Genomic DNA, 16,162 nt, shown 5'->3' on the forward strand with positions numbered 1-16,162 from the left:
TGCAATGAAAACACAAACTAGACTATGAACGGGTCATGTGGGGAATCATGAGGATAAACTTGATATTTTTTTGGACTAGCTTTAATATTTACAACTTTTTATAACAATGTGGTATGTAAATTCTCCTCCTTAAAAACAACCATGGCAATAATTGCTACTTAATAGTGTTCTCCTTTAGTGCACAGCAGTATGTCCAGTGTGAATATTGCATATAAATTAGACTCTGAAAGGAAATTATTGTTTGAGCCTTCAAACCAAGCATAAAATAAGGGAGAATGGCAGACATTTATGTCATCTATGTGATGAGTCATTCTTCCTTGTTTTTATGTAAATTTTAATCTGGAAGCCTATAAGTTATTGGCTCCAAACCAGTATGGCCGGTTTAATCATGTTTAAGAAGCTCGTTGCCCTTTTGCTGAAAGTGAGAAAATTGTATTTCCATAATCATGGGCCAATATTTTGTATGCAAAGTTCGCTTATAACTGACAGAAATAATGAAGTGGCATGTTTGATGATGGTGCTCAAAAATGTCTTAATGAAATGCACTGTTTTAAAAGGCTCAAAAATTAAAATCATCATCAAAAGCTTCATTAACCAATACCTGCATAAAATGTAATGATGCCAAATTAACAAGGTATTTAATTTAATCAATTAACCTTTTGGAATGATTACATCTGTATCCATCTTGGGTGTCAGCTTTGACTCAGCGGTAACACTCTCACACCTGAGTCAGAAGGTTCTAGGTTCAAGTCCCACTAGTCTGGGCTGACACTCCAGTGCAGTAATGAGGGAGTGCTGCACTGTTGGAGGTGAAACACCCTGAAACATATGAGAGGGTCTGACCTCTCATGGTCATAAAATATCCCAAGGTACTATTTGAAGAAGAGCAGGGGAGTTCTCCTTTGTGTCTTGGCCAATATTTATCCCTTAACCAATGTCACAAAAAACAGTTTATGTGGTCATTATCTCATTACTGTTTGTGGGAGCCCACTGCACAAATTAGCTGCTGTGTTTCCTACATTAGAACAGTAACTACACTTCAAAAGTACTTAATTGGATGAAATGCTCTTTGGGATATCCTGAGGTTGTGAAAGATGTTATATAAATGCAAGTTATTTCTTTATCTAGCTGTCCTCTGCAAATATTACTTGAAATCAAATCAATAGAGCAATTTTTTTTAAGTTATGTAATATTATGCAATGTAAATAATAGCTAATCTTATTATTTAGATGATGAATTTAACAAGTTACTGAAAAATTCAGAGAAGCAGACAGGCTGGCTGGAGAACTGTAAAAAGCAGTTCTGTAAAACCATGACAACCAAACCTGATGTCATCAAGGGAAGCAGTAAGTATTCAGTTCTGGACAACACTAAATGTATTGTGAGGCACCTAGCCTTGTATGCAAACAAAAAATATACAGCAATTATCAGCAATTTTAATGGATATTTTACAATATAATCTAAAAATTTAATTTTTAATTTTTATTCTCCTTTTCTTGGGACAGTAATAGCATTGTTTTTTTAATAAATTGTTGGTCTGGCAATATTCTGCCTCTTTTAAATGAAAATTGTGCTGAGATTACTCAATTTGGTTTAAAAAATGCCATTCAAAAAAGGATGAACATAAAACAATGAATTAATGAATACTTTCTCCCAAGTATTCACTAGAAAAAACACCAGTAATGTGCCCCCAACCCCCATAATCCAAGCTGAATTAAAGACTTTGATATCAATAAAAGTCATAGACAACAAACAAATCCTCAAGAATGGATAGTATTTATCAGGGTTCTAAAAGTGACACTGTATTGGATTTATGAAGCACCAACAGTTATCAAAAGGAAGTCGATGAATGCTGGGGCGGTTCCACTAGATTGGAAACCGTCTAATGCATCCATTTTCAAAAAGGGTGATAAAACAAACCCAGGAAATTACTGTAACACAAAGACCTTTGCCATAATTTCAATTAGTCTCAACAAGACCATTGAGTTTTACCATGAGTCAGCAATCAATAGTCAATTTTCTGACTGCAGGGAGCTCTACGTACAATTCAGCAACTTGGGAACATCTCCAAATATTACACTGTCCGATAACCTTTTCCAGCTATTGCAGTCCCAAGTACCTTGACTCTGACCCGAAATCCTTAGCATTGACTGATGCCAAATATGGACTGATCTCACTATCATGCCACCTTTCGTGCTGCCCAGTATAAAATAATGCTGTGCTGTAGAGGTCAGTGCTGGATGATGACTTGCCTTTGGCAACTCAGCCTAAAGCAAAAGCAGGAACATTTTTAGAGATGGCGTCCTCTTGGGCTGACATTAAGGGCTTATTTATATTGTGACCAAGAACTGCAGCTCAATCCCTCCCTCCTGCCATCCCCACCTGACCACCACCACCTGACGAGCATGTCCCATCCGTATGCAAATGGTGTGGACATCTGTTAGGAGTATTGTTAAGTATGGAAGAACACCACAAGACTGAGTATTGTGAGCTAAAACTGATGTGACCTTAGTCTCTTTAATACAACTCCAGAGTGCCCAAGCAGCATGGCAGACAATCTTTTATACTCCCTTGCACGAGGTGTGCAGGTTACCTGTGGGCCTCCAACAGTTGCGCCCTCTGGTGGCAAGTCTTACACAGTTACAATGTTTACATACATAACATCACTCCCCCCCCCCCCCCCGCAAAGTATTTGATACAAATTATTTACAAGTTGAGATGATCCGGGGCCCTATGCTCCCTGGTTGATCGTCTGAGTTCAAACTCTGGCATGGGTGAATTGGTCGGACCACTGCTGCACTGCGGTGCGGCTGGTCTGACAGGACTGTTGGGAATGGTGGGTTCATCCTCTTGATCGACAGCGAGGTCGATTGCTGGTTGGGTGTGTGTTAGTGGATCGATGATGGTGATGTCCTCTTCAGGTTGTTCCTGGTTCTCGGTGAACCGCAGTTTGGTCTGATCCAAATGCTTTCTGCACGTTTGTCCATTCAATAGTTTGACGATAAACACTCTATTCCCCTCCTTGGCCAAGACAGTGCCAGCAACCCATTTAGGACCATGACCGTAATTCAGGACAAACACAGGATCGTTAACATCAATGTCACGCGATACAGCCGCGCGATCGTGGTACATGTTTTGAAGGTGACGCCAGGTTTCCACATGATCATTTAGATCCGGATGGTTTAGGGAGAACCTGGTTTTGAGTGCTCTCTTCATTAACAATTCTGCAGGGGGAACCCCAGAGAGCGAGTGGGGTTGCGTCCGGTAGCTGAGCAGAACCCGAGATAAGCGGGTCTGCAAGGAGCCTTCCGTCACGCGTTTCAAGCTCTGCTTGATAGTTTGGACTGCCCGTTCCACTTGACCGTTGGATGCGGGCTTAAACGGGGCAGACCTGATATGCTTGATGCCATTGCGGGTCATAAATTCGTTGAATTCCGAGCTGGTGAAACACGGTCCATTGTCAGAGACAAGGACGTCGGGCAAGCCATGGGTGGCGAACATAGCCTGGAGGCTTTCAGTGGTGGCAGTGGATGTGCTGGATGACATGATTATGCATTCAATCCATTTAGAATAAGCGTCCACTACAACTAAAAACATCTTTCCAAGAAAGGGACCAGCAAAATCTACGTGGATCCTGGACCACGGTTTGGAGGGTCATGACCACAGACTCAATGGAGCCTCCTTTGGTGCATTGCTCAGTTGTGAGCATGTATTGCACTGGTGCACATATGACTCTAAGTCCGAGTCAATGCCGGGCCACCAAACATGCGACCTTGCAATAGTCTTCATCATGATTATGCCTGGATGGGTATTGTGTAGGTCGCGTATAAACATTTTCCTGCCTTTTGTTGGCAAAACCACGTGATTACCCCATAAGAGACAATCTGACTAGATGGACATTTCATTTTTGCTTCGATAAAATGGCTTAATTTCATCTTGCATTTCCCCGGGAACGGCCGACCAGCTCCCATTGAGGATGCAACTTTTTACAAGTGATAGCACAGGATTCTGGCTGGTCTAGGTGCTGATCTGGTGAGCAGTGACGGGTGACCCCTCGCTCTCAAAAGCATCCATAACCAGAAGCAAATCTGTGGGCTGCGCCATTTCCACCCCAGTAGTGGGCAATGGTAGCCGACTGAGGGCATCAGCACAGTTCTTTGTGCCTGGTCTGTGGTGGATAACATAGTCATAGTCGGACAATGTTAGTGCCCATCTTTGGATGCGGGAAGAAGCATTGATGTTTATAGCTTTGCTTTCTGAAAACAGCGAAATGAGCGGTTTGTGGTCGGTTTCGAGCTCAAACCGAAGTCCAAATAGGTATTGGTGCATTTTCTTAACCCCATATACACATGCTAACGCCTCTTTCTTGACCATACTGTCAGCTCTTTCAGCCTTAGTCAGACTTCTAGACGTGTATGCAACCAGTTGAAGTTTGCCCGATACATTGGTTTGCTGTAACACACAGCTGACCCCATACGAAGATGCATCACAAGCTAGCACTAATCGTTTACACGGGACATACAGTACAAGTAACTTATTAGAACAAAGTAGGTTTCTGGCCTTCTCAATGGCTGTCTCTTGAGATTTACCCCAAACCCAGTTGTCACCCTTACGTAGCAACATGTGCAACGGTTCCATCAAAGTGCTTAACCCGGGTAGAAAGTTACCAAAATAATTGAGGAGTCCCAGGAACAAACGCAGCTCCATCACATTCTGTGGTCTGGGTGCATTCTTCATGGCCTCTGTCTTTGAGTCCGTGGCTCTGATGCTGTCTGCCGCAATCTTTCTCCCCAAAAATTCGACCCCTGGCGCCAGAAAAACACACTTGGAGCGTTTCAGCCTGAGTCCCACTCTTTTAGTCAACTTAGAACCTCTTCCAGATTCTGCAGTTGTTTGGTGGTGTCACGACCTGTGATCAGGATGTCATCTTGAAACACAACGGTGCTCGGAACCGATTTCAGCAGACTCTCCATGTTCCTCTGGAAGATGGCAGCAGCCGAGCGAATCCCAAAAGGGCACCTGTGGTATATAAACAGTCCTTTGTACGTGTTGATGCACGTCAATCTTTTCAAAGATTCAGCCAGCTCCTGTGTCATGTAGGCGAAGGTTAGGTACAACTTGGTGAACGACTTCCCCCCTGCTAATGTTGCAAACAGGTCATCCACCTTGGGTAGCGGGTACTGGTCCTGGAACGGTCTCTGTTGATCGTTACCTTGTAGTCTCTGCAGATTCTGACCGAGCCATCGCTTTTCAACACGAAACAATCGGACTGGCCCACTCGTTGAACTCGACTGGCGATATGATTCCCTCTCATTGAAGTCTGTCCAGTTCGATCTCGACTTTCTCCCTCATCATATATGGAACCGCTCAAGCCTTGTGATGAATGGGCCTTGCATCGGGGACAAGATGGATCTGCACCTTGGCACCTGTGAAGTTGCCGATGCCTGGTTCAAATAGCAACGGAAACTTGCTCAACACTTGGGCGCATGAGGCATCATCCACTGAAGATAGTGCTTTGATGTCGTCCCAGTTCCATTGAATCTTTCCCAGCCAGCTTCTGCCGAATAGCATTGGGCCATTGCCTGGTACAATCCACAATGATAAATCATGCACAGCTCCATCGTACGATATCTTGACTGCCGCACTGCCAATGACTGGTATGAGCTCTTTCATGTAGGTGCACAGCTCTGTCTGAATCGGGCTCAGTTTGGGCCTTTGTGCCTTGTTGCCCTACAGTTTCTCAAAAGCCTTCTGGCTTATAATTGACTGACTCGCCCCCGTGCCCAACTCCATTGATACAAGAATACCGTTCAATTTGACTTTCAGCATAATAGGAGGGCTCTTGGTGGTGAAGGTGTGTACCCCATACACTTCTTCCTCGGGTTGAATTGCCTCTCTTGTTTGTTCTGCATGATCCACGCTGGATCAATCATCCTCTGCCGACTCTGCTACGTGGTGAGTCGCAGCACTCTTGCACATTCGCTGGAGGTGCCCCATTGTTTCGCAGCCTTTGCACACGTAGTGCTTGAATCGACATTGATGGGCTTGATGATTACCCCCGCAGCGCCAACATGGTGCTAATGGATTTGCATTCACACCTGATTGTTGTGTATGAATAAAGAGTCTGACTGAATACTGTGAGCTCAAAGTAAAGTGTGACCACAGTCTTTTATTGCAGGTCTCCAGAGTGCCTCTCCAGCCTGTGAGGCCTCCTTAAGCACCTGTGCTCCCAAGGGATTGTGGGATCCCTTGGGTTCTGCAGATGCTCGACTATGTCCCAACCTGTAACCAAGATGTCGTCCTGGAAGACCACGGTGCGCAGGACCGACTTCAGTAAGCTTTCCATGTTTCTCTGGAATATCGCCGCTGTTGATCGAATTCCAAATGGGCATCTGTTATAAATGAAGAGACCTTTGTGCGTGGTGATGCAGGTGAGGCCCTTCGATGATTCCTCCAGCTCCTGCGTCATGTGGGCTGAGGTCAAGTCCAGCTTCGTGAACGTCTTTCCTCCCGCCAGCGCATCAAAAAGGTCGTCTGCTTTTGGTAGTGGGTATTGATCCCGCAGGGAGAAACGATTGATAGCTACTTTGTAATCACCACAGATTCTGATGGTGCCGTCTCCCTTGAGGACTAGGACAATCGGACTGGCCCAGTCGTTGAATTTGATTGGCGAAATGCCCTCTCGTTGCAGCCTGTCCAACTCGATCTCCACCCTCTCTCATCATGTACAGTACTGCTCTCACCTTGTGATGGATGGGTCGCGCCCCCCTGGAATCAGGTGGATCTGCACTTTTGCTCCTTGGAACTTCCTGATGCCTGGTTCGAACAGCGAAGGGAACTTGTTTAAGATCTGGGCACACGAAGTGTCGTCAGCGGGTGAGAGCGCTCGGACGTCGTCCCAGTTCCAGCGTATCTTTCCCAGCCAGCTCCTGCCGAGCAGCGTGGGACCATTGCCCGGTACCACCCAGAGTGGTAGCTTGTGCCCCGCTCCATCGTAGGGGACCTTTACAGTAGCACTGCTGATTACAGGAATCAGTTCCTTTGTGTAAGTTCTCAGTTTCGTGCGAATTGGAGTCAAGACTGGCCTTGAGGCCATGCTGCACCACAATTTTTCGAAAGTCTTTTTGCTCTTAATGGACTGGTTCGCGCCCGTGTCCAGCTCCATTGACACTGGGAGTCCATTTAATTTAACATTCAGCATTATCGGGGGACACTTTGTGGAAAATGTGTGCACCCTATATATCTCTGCCTCTTCGGTCTGAGGGTCTGGCTCATCGTGATCCGCCGTGGATCTGTCCTCCTCTGCAACATGGTGGTTTGCAGGATTAACAGAGTTTGCAGCTCGCCTGCACATACGTTAGAGGTGTCCCATTGTTCCACAGCCCTTGCAATCGTACCCTTTGAAGCGACATGAATGGAAACGATGATCACCCCCGCAGCGCCAACAAGGTGTTAATGGCCTTGCATTCATCACCCTTGATGGTGGACTCTGAGACATCTGCGTATATGCATCTGCAGGCAAGTGGGGTCTGCCTTGTACGTTGCGATTTGAAAACAACATCACAGTACTTGTAGGAACACTTGTGTGCTGAGAGATTTGCTTAGTATTGTCACTGGTGGCAATGAACGCCTAGGCTATTGCTATGGCCTTACTCAAGGTTGGGGTCTACAGTCAAAAGTTTGCGAAGTATCACTTCATGGCCAATGCCAAGTACGAAAAAGTCTCTGAGCATGTGCTCCAAATGTCCTTCAAATTCGCAATGTCCTGCAAGGTGTCTTAGCTTGGCGACATAACTCGCCACTTCCTGGCCTTCCGACCTTTTGTAGGTGTAGAACCGGTACCTCGCCATCAGAACGGTTTCCTTCAGGTTCAGATGCTCCCGGACCAGTGTGCACAAATCGTCGTACGATTTCTCTTTGGGTTTCGCTGGAGCAAGCAAATTTTTCATGAGGCCATACGTTGGTGCCCCGCTGACGGTGAGGAGAATCGCCTTTCGTTTGGCAGCGTTCGCTTCTCCTTCCAGCTCATTGGCCACAAAGTATTGGTTGAGTCGCTCCATGAAGGTTTCCCAATCATATCCCTCTGAAAATTTCTCCAGGATGCCCACTGTTCTCTGCATCATTGGGTTTGTCATCTGTATCTCATCACCAGTTGTTGTATATGAATAAAGAGTCTGACTGGATACTGTGAGCTCAAAGTAAAGTGTGACCTTAGTCTTTTATTGCAGGTCTCCAGAGTGCCTCTCCAGCCTGTGAGGCCTCCTTAAGTACCTGTGCTCCCAAGGGATTGTGGGATCCCTTGGGACTCCAGGGGATGAGCTCTCTGGTGGCTGTACAAGGTAAATACAAGTTTACGTACATAACACCGATGGCGGACTCTGAGTCATCCTAGGTCTTGCAGTTGCAGACGTGTAGGCCCTGCCATATGCAGTTCTGCATGCTAGCGACGTTATTTTATGCACAGTACTTGCTGGTGAGCTTCGATGCTGTGAAGATATCTGTCTGGTATTATCGTTCATGGATATGAATGCCTGGGCTATCGTGATGGCCTTGCTCAGGTCTACGGATTCGGCGGACAGCAGCTTGCGAAGAATGAGCTTGTGGTGTGGCCGATGCCAAGCATAAAAAAGTCCCGCAACATTTCCCCCAAAAATCCGGCAAATTCGCAAGTTCCCGCAAGGCGTCTCAGGTCGGTGATATAGCTCGCCACATCCTGGCCCTTGGAGCGGTTGTGCGTATAGAAGCAATATCTGCCCATTAAGTCGCCCTCCTTCGGCTTGAGGTGGTTCCGAACCAGCGTACACAACTCTGTATATGTCTTCTCTGCTGTCTTCGCTGGTGCTAGCAGATTCTTGATGAAGCCGTATATTGTGGACCCACACACTGAGGAGAATCGTCTTGCGCTTGATCGCTTTATTGTCCCCATCCAGCTCATTAGCCACCAAGTACTGGTCCAGACGCTCAACGAAGGCTTCCCAATCATCACCCTCTACAAATCTCTCTAAAATACCAATGGCAGCCAAGACCGCCCGAAAGTTCGTAATCTGTTACTCGTCGCCAATTGTTAAGTATGCAAGAACTCCACAAGACTGAGTACTGTGAGCTAAAACTGATGTGACCTTAGTCTCTTTAATACAACTCCAGCATGCCTAAGCAACATGGCAGACAACCTTTTATACTCCCTTCCATGAGGTGTGCAGGTGACCCTTGGGCCTCCAACAGTTGCGCACTCTGGTGGCAATCTTACACAGTTATAATGTTTACATACATAACAAGTATGTATGCACATACATTTGACCTTGGAACTTGGGACCGGATTAGGGACCTATCTATGGGCGGCCACCCCAGATCCATCTCCAGAAGTTTCTGGGTCTAGATTTTCTGTTGCCGTTTTCGTCTTCAAATAATCAATTCTTTACAGCTTTTGATGCACGAAAGGAATCAAATGTATAATCTTGTTCATACTTATCTGCATTTTCAGTACATCCAAAACATTTTTGCAAAATTGTGGTAGTTGGGCAGCTAATTGCTGTACAAACAGTAAGTAAAACAGATTGTGTTATTTATGCTAATACACGAACACTTATCGTAATTGGTTCTAAATTAGCAATCTTACTCAGACTACAAGGATGGCTGATGAAAAATTCATATTGGTGCAATAGGAGACGTTTTTCTGAGGTTTGAGCCATGGCACCACTGGAACAGAATCAGGCCCATGCTAAACATAACCTGGGAATGCTCAGTGATGAAAGTGGGTGACAGAATAGAAAAAGCACATTCCATTTCCCAGCACTTAATTAAGAAGTAGGATTAGAATTTCAATTAGAACTGAGTGATTTTATAAAAGGAATTGGCACCTCTGTTTGAATTAAGAACAAAAAATAATTTTAATTGAGACAATGGATTTCAATTTGAATTTGGAAAATAGAATGAATTGGAATTCAAATTAGAATTGAGAAAAATTATTTAAATTAACAACTTTGATCTGACAATCCATTTGATTGGAAAGGGAGTACACTATCTTACCAAATTGAAAAAGTAAGGATGTTATCTTTATCAGACACCTGTAGCTTTGTAAAAAAAAAGATCAGCACACAGAAAATATTGTGCTCAATGTTCCCCAGTGCCATTTTTTGGTGTATTACGCCCGAATACGCCAAAAAAAAATTGAAAGTTTCCGTGTTGTAATTTTTGAAATTGGTGCCGTGCAGCCTGTCCTTTATCTTTGGGGGGGGGGGGGGTGGTGGAGCCTGATGTCTGCGCATGCGCGGGGGAGAAAATGACGTTTTTTACGTGACTGGTATGGGTGCGCATGCCCAGTACACCTCCCGGTCTGCATTCAGCCATTTTTAAAGAGCCAGTTGTGTGTGAGAACTTTGAGTGGTGTGTGAGAACTTTAATTCTCAGTGGAAAAAATCAGAGCTGCAATATGTAACGCGGCTCAAGGACAAAGAATTTCTCACAGGACGAAGTGGAGGCCTTGGTGACAGTAATTTAAGCCAGATGGCACGAGCTGGACACCAGCAGAGGTCAAATAAAAGTTTCACCAAAAGAAATGAAGAAACTCTGGAACTTTCACAAGATTACGGTGCAATGGTGACCACCCCGAGGTCCGGAGGCCAGTGCAAAAAGAAGTGATAGGACCTTGGTCAAGCAGAGTTAGTGTAAGTAATATTTTCATTTATTCACTGGAATTACAATTGTAAATGTGACCATTGGTATGTCCCGCCCAGCAAAAGGACACCCTCTCTAAAAAGTTATGTTTTCATCTTTGCAGAGGAAGGTGGCACACAACAAAAGAGAGAGAACTTGAACAGGAGGAGGCCCGGCAAATCTGCACCCACTGACACCCATGGAAGAGAGGGTTGCTACTTTGATGGGTCCTGCCTGGAGAAAAGCAACCACCACTGCAAAAGTTGGGCCCACACTCGAGGGAGAGGATAAGTCCTGCAAATTCCACAGTCTGGCTTTGCTAAATGTTAAGTACTGCACGGGCTAGCCATGCTTCAGTTCATGGGGATGTCTCCGTTAGCTACGCTTTGGCTGATGCAACGTGCTATCATTCATCGTGGTCCTTCAAATGAGCTTGCTGTCTGCGCTGTGTGAGTCTATTCATGTCACCCTGCCCCCTTTTCTGCTGCTAACCATTTGTCTGTTCTGTTATATTTTGTATAAATTGAGACCAACCCTGATGAGGCTGAAGCTAATGCAGAGGAAGATTCAGAGGCCGACGAGCCTGAAGAAAAGAACATCTTCCAATCCCACCTTCCAGACCAAGAGCATGAGGCTGAGGGGGAGGATGAAGCCCCCACTCTTGTACTCACTCTGGAGGAGAACATAAGAACAGAACAAATAGGAGCAGGGGAAGGCCATAAGGCCCCTCGAGCCTGTTCCGCCATTTCATTCGATCATGGCTGATCCGATCATGGACTCAGGTCCACTTCCCTGCCCGCTCTCCACTGGGTGCTGGTGCCGCCCATTGAGGTGCCAGTTCCTTTCCTGAGTGGTGCAATTGTTGGGGCATTTCATGGTTTCACACTGTCCGAGGCTGCGGGTCCCAGTGGGGTGCAGCGAGTCTCACCCAGCCTTTCTTTGCTGCTGCTGTTATTATTATTGTTACTGTTATAACTGTTATATATGTAAACTTGTATTTACGCTCTACAGCCACCAGAGGGTTCATCCCCGGGAGTCCCAAGGGATCCCATAATCCCTTGGGACGACAGGTATTTAAGGAGGCTTCACAGGTTGGAGAGGCGCTCTGGAGACCTGCAATAAAAGACAAGGTCACACTTTACTTTGAGCTCACAGTGTTCAGTCTGACTCTTTCTCCATACACAACAACTGGCGACGAGATACAGATAGTGAACCCAAAGATGCAGAGAACAATGGGCTTCCTGGAGAAATTCTCAGAGGGAAATGATTGGGAAACCTTCATGGAGCGACTCGACCAATACTTTGTGGCCAACGAGCTAGATGGGGAAGAGAGCGCTGCCAAACGAAGGGCGATCCTCCTCACCGTCTGTGGAGCACCAACGTAATGGCCTCATAAAGAATCTGCTCTCTCCAGCGAAACTCACGGAGAAATCGTGCGACGATTTGTGCACACTGGTCCGAAAGCATTTGAACCCGAAGGAACCGTTCTGATGGCGAGGTACCGGTTCTACCACTACAAAAGGTCTGAAGGCCAGGAAGTGGCGAGTTATGTCGCCAAGCTAAGATGCCATGCAGGACATTGCGAATTTGAAGGACATTTGGAGCACATGCTCAGAGACTTTTTCGTACTTGGCATTGGCCTCAAAACCATACTTCGCAAACTTTTGACTGTAGAGACCCCAACCTTCAGCAAGGCCATTGCGATAGCCCACCAGTGACAATACTTAGCAAATCTCTCAGCACACAAGTGCTGCTGCAAGTACTGTGAAGAAAGTGATGTTATTTTCGAATCATAACGTACAGGGCATGTCACACATACCTGCAGCTACACATCCGCAAATGTCTCAGCATCCACCATCAAGGGTGATGAATGCAAGGCCATTAACAGCTTGTTGGCGCTGCAGGGGGGGGGGGGATCATCGTTTCCATTCATGCCGATTCAAAGAGTACGTTTGCAAGGGCTGTGGAACAATGGGACACCTCCAACGAGTGTGCAAGTGAGCTGGAAAGGCTGTTAAACCTGCAAACCAACATGTTGCAGAGGAGGACAGATCCACGGAAGATCATGACGAACCAGAGCCTCAGATCGAGGAGGCAGAGATACATGGAGTGCACACGTTCACCACGAATTGTCCCCCGATAATGCTGAATGTTGAACTAAATGGACTCCCGGTATCAATGGAGCTGGACACGGGCGCGAGTCAGTCCATCATGGGCAAAAAGACTTTCAAAAGGTTGTGGTGCAACAAAGCCTCAAGGCCAGTCTTAACTCCAGTTATCACGAAACAAAGAACTTACACGAAAGAACTGATGCGTGTAATCGGCAGTGCTACTGTAAAGGTCGACTACGATGGAGCGGTGCACAAGCTACCAATCTGGGTACTACCGGGCGATGGTTCCACGCTGCTCGACAGGACCTGGCTGGGAAAGATACGCTGGAACTGGGATGATGTCCGAGCGCTTTTGCCCGCTAACAACACTTCGTGTGCCCAGGTCTTAAACAAATTTCCTTCACTATTCGATCCAGGCATCGGGAAATTTCAAGGAGCAAAAGTGCAGATCCACCTAATTCGGGGGGCGGACCCATCCATCACAAGGCGTGAGCAGTACCGTACATGATGAGAGAAAGGGTAGAGATCGAGCTAGACAGGCTGCATAGAGAGGGCATCATTTCACCGATCGAGTTCAACGAGTGGGCCAGTCCTATCGTCCCAGTCCTCAAGGGAGACGGCACCATCAGAATCTGTGGCGATTTCAAAGTAACTATCAATCGTTTCTCCCTGCAGGACCAATACCCACTAGCAAATGTCGACGACCTCGTTGCAACACTGGCGGGAGGAAAGATGTTCACGAAGCTGGATCTGACTTCAGCCTGCATGACGCAGGAACTGGAGGAATCATCGAAGGTCCTCACCTGCATCAGCACGCACAAAAGTCTTTTTATTTATAACAGATGTCCGTTTGGAATCTGATCAGCGGCGGCGATATTCCAGAGAAACATGGAAAGTTTACTGAAGTCGGTCCCGCACACCATGGTCTTCCAGGACGACATCTTGGTCACAGGTCGGAACACAGTCAAGCATCTGCAGAACCTGGAGGAGATTCTTCATCGACTCAACCGCGTGGGGCTCAGGTTAAAAGGCTCGAAGTGCGATTTCCTGGCACCTGAAGTGGAGTTCTTGGGAACGAGGATTGCGGCGGACGGCATCAGGCCCACCAACGCGAAGATGGAGGCAATCGAGAACGGACCGAGGCCACAGAACGTGATGGAACTGCGGTCGTTTCTGGGACTCTTGAACTACTTTGGTAACTTCTTACCGGGTCTCAGCACACTGTTAGAACCACTGCATGTCTTACTACGAAAAGGGGGCGCATGGGTTTGGGGCAAAAGCCAAGAAAATGCCTTTGTAAAAGCGAGAAAATTGTTATGTTCAAACAAATTGCTTGTGTTGTATGATCCATGTAAGCGTTTGGTAGTAGCATGTGATACGTCATCATATTGCGTCGGTGTGTATTGCAATAAGCTAATGATTTTGGGAAACTGCAACCGGTTGCTTATGCGTCCAGGAGTTTGTCTAAGGCTGAGAGAGCCTACAGCATGATTGAGAAAGAAGCATTAGCGTGTGTCTATGGGGTAAAGAAAATGCATCAATACCTGTTTGGGCTAAAATTTGAATTGGAAACTGACCATAAGCCACTTATATCCCTCTTTTCCGAGAGTAAGAGGGATAAATACCAACGCATCGGCCCGCTTCCAGAGATGGGCGCTCACGTTGTCCGCATACAACTACGCCATCCGCCACAGGCCAGGCACAGAAAACTGTGCCGATGCTCTCAGTAGGCTGCCATTGCCCACCACGTGAGTGGAAATGGCGCAGCCTGCAGATCTAGCCGTGGTTATGGAAGCATTTGAGAGTGAGCAATCACCCGTCACTGCCCGGCAGATCAAAACCTGGACAAGCCAGGACCCTTTATTATCTCTAGTCAAAAGCTGTGTGCTTTACGGGAGCTGGTCCAGTGTCCCAGTGGAAATGCAGGAAGAGATAAAGCTGTTCCAGCGGCGCAAAGATGAAATGTCTATACAGGCAGACTGCCTTCTGTGGGACAATCGAGTAGTGGTCCCCAAGAAGGGCAGAGACACCTTTATCAGTGACATCCACTGTACCCACCAAGGCATCGTAATGATGATAGCGATAGCCAGATCCCACGTGTGGTGGCCCGGTTTCGATGCGGACTTAGAGTCCTGCGTTCACAAATGTAATACATGCTCGCAGTTAAGCAATGTACCCAGGGAGGCGCCGCTAAGTTTATGGTCTTGGCCCTCCAAATCGTGGTCTAGGGTACACGTCGACTATGCAGGCCTATTCTTGGGTAAATTGTTCCTTGTGGTTCTGGCCGCGTACTCCAAGTGGATTGAATGTAAGATAATGTCGGCTAGCACGTCCGCTGCCACTACTGAAAGCCTGCAGGCCATGTTTGCCATTCACGGCTTACCCGATGTCCTGGTGAGCGACAACGGACCTGTTTTACCAGTGCTGAGTTCAAAGAATTCATGACCCGTAACGGGATCAAACGTGTCATACCTGCCCCGTTTAAACCAGCGTCCAATGGTCAGGCAGAGAGAGCCGTGCAAACCATCAAGCAAGGCTTGAAGAGGGTAACTGAAGGCTCACTGCAGACTCGCCTATCCCGATTCCTGCTTAGCTACCGCACAAAACCCCACTCACTCACTGGGATCTCACCTGCTGAACTACTCATGAAAAGATCACTTAAGACAAGTCTCTTGTTCATTCACCCTGATCTACATGAACAGGTAGACAGCAGGCGGCTTCAACAAAGTGCATACCATGATAGTGCAAATGTGTCATGCGAGATTGAAACCAATGATCCTGTATTTGTATTAAATTATGGACAAGGTCCCAAGTGGCTTCCCGGCACTGTTGTGGCTAAAGAGGGGAGCAGGGTGTTTCGGGTCAAACTTTCAAATGGACTCGTTCACCGGAAACATTTGGACCAAATCAAACTCAGATTCACGGACTATCCTGAGCAACCCACCTTGGACCCTATCTTTTTTGATCCCCCAACATACACACCAGTGGCAACTGGCACCACAGTTGACCACGAAGCAGAACCCATAATCCACAGCAGTCCAGCAAGACCCAACACACCAGGCAGCCCAGCAAGGCCAGCTGCACAGCAGCCCAGCCAGGGCCCAAGAACGGATTCAACAATACCAGCTTTCACACCGAGACGATCAACCAGGGCAAGAAGAGCCCCAGATTGACTCACATTGTAAATAGTTACACTATTGACTTTGGGGGGTAGTGTTATATATGTAAACTTGTATTTACTCTGTACAGCCACCGGAGGGCTCATCCCAGGAGTCCCAAGGGATCCCAAAATCCTTTGGGAGCGCAGATATTTAAGGAGGCTTCACAGGTTGGAGAGGCACTCTGGAGACCTGCAATAAAAGACAAGGTCACACTTTACTTTGAGTTCACAATGTTCA

General features: G+C 46.7%; 1 protein-coding gene across 2 annotated transcripts in view; it reads left to right on the plus strand.

Annotated features, from left to right (window-relative positions):
• The window catches only part of tbc1d32 (TBC1 domain family, member 32), a 454,803-nt gene that overhangs the window by 249,170 nt on the left and 189,471 nt on the right, over positions 1–16,162 (plus strand). For both annotated transcript variants that reach the window (XM_070885302.1, XM_070885303.1), the window contains exon 27: positions 1,230–1,346. In XM_070885302.1, coding sequence (XP_070741403.1) covers positions 1,230–1,346 — 117 coding nt within the window. The remainder of the gene's footprint in view (positions 1–1,229; positions 1,347–16,162) is intronic.

This window comes from Pristiophorus japonicus, chromosome 7, assembly GCF_044704955.1.
Source record: "Pristiophorus japonicus isolate sPriJap1 chromosome 7, sPriJap1.hap1, whole genome shotgun sequence".
In the NCBI taxonomy this organism is placed as follows: Eukaryota; Metazoa; Chordata; class Chondrichthyes; family Pristiophoridae; genus Pristiophorus; species Pristiophorus japonicus.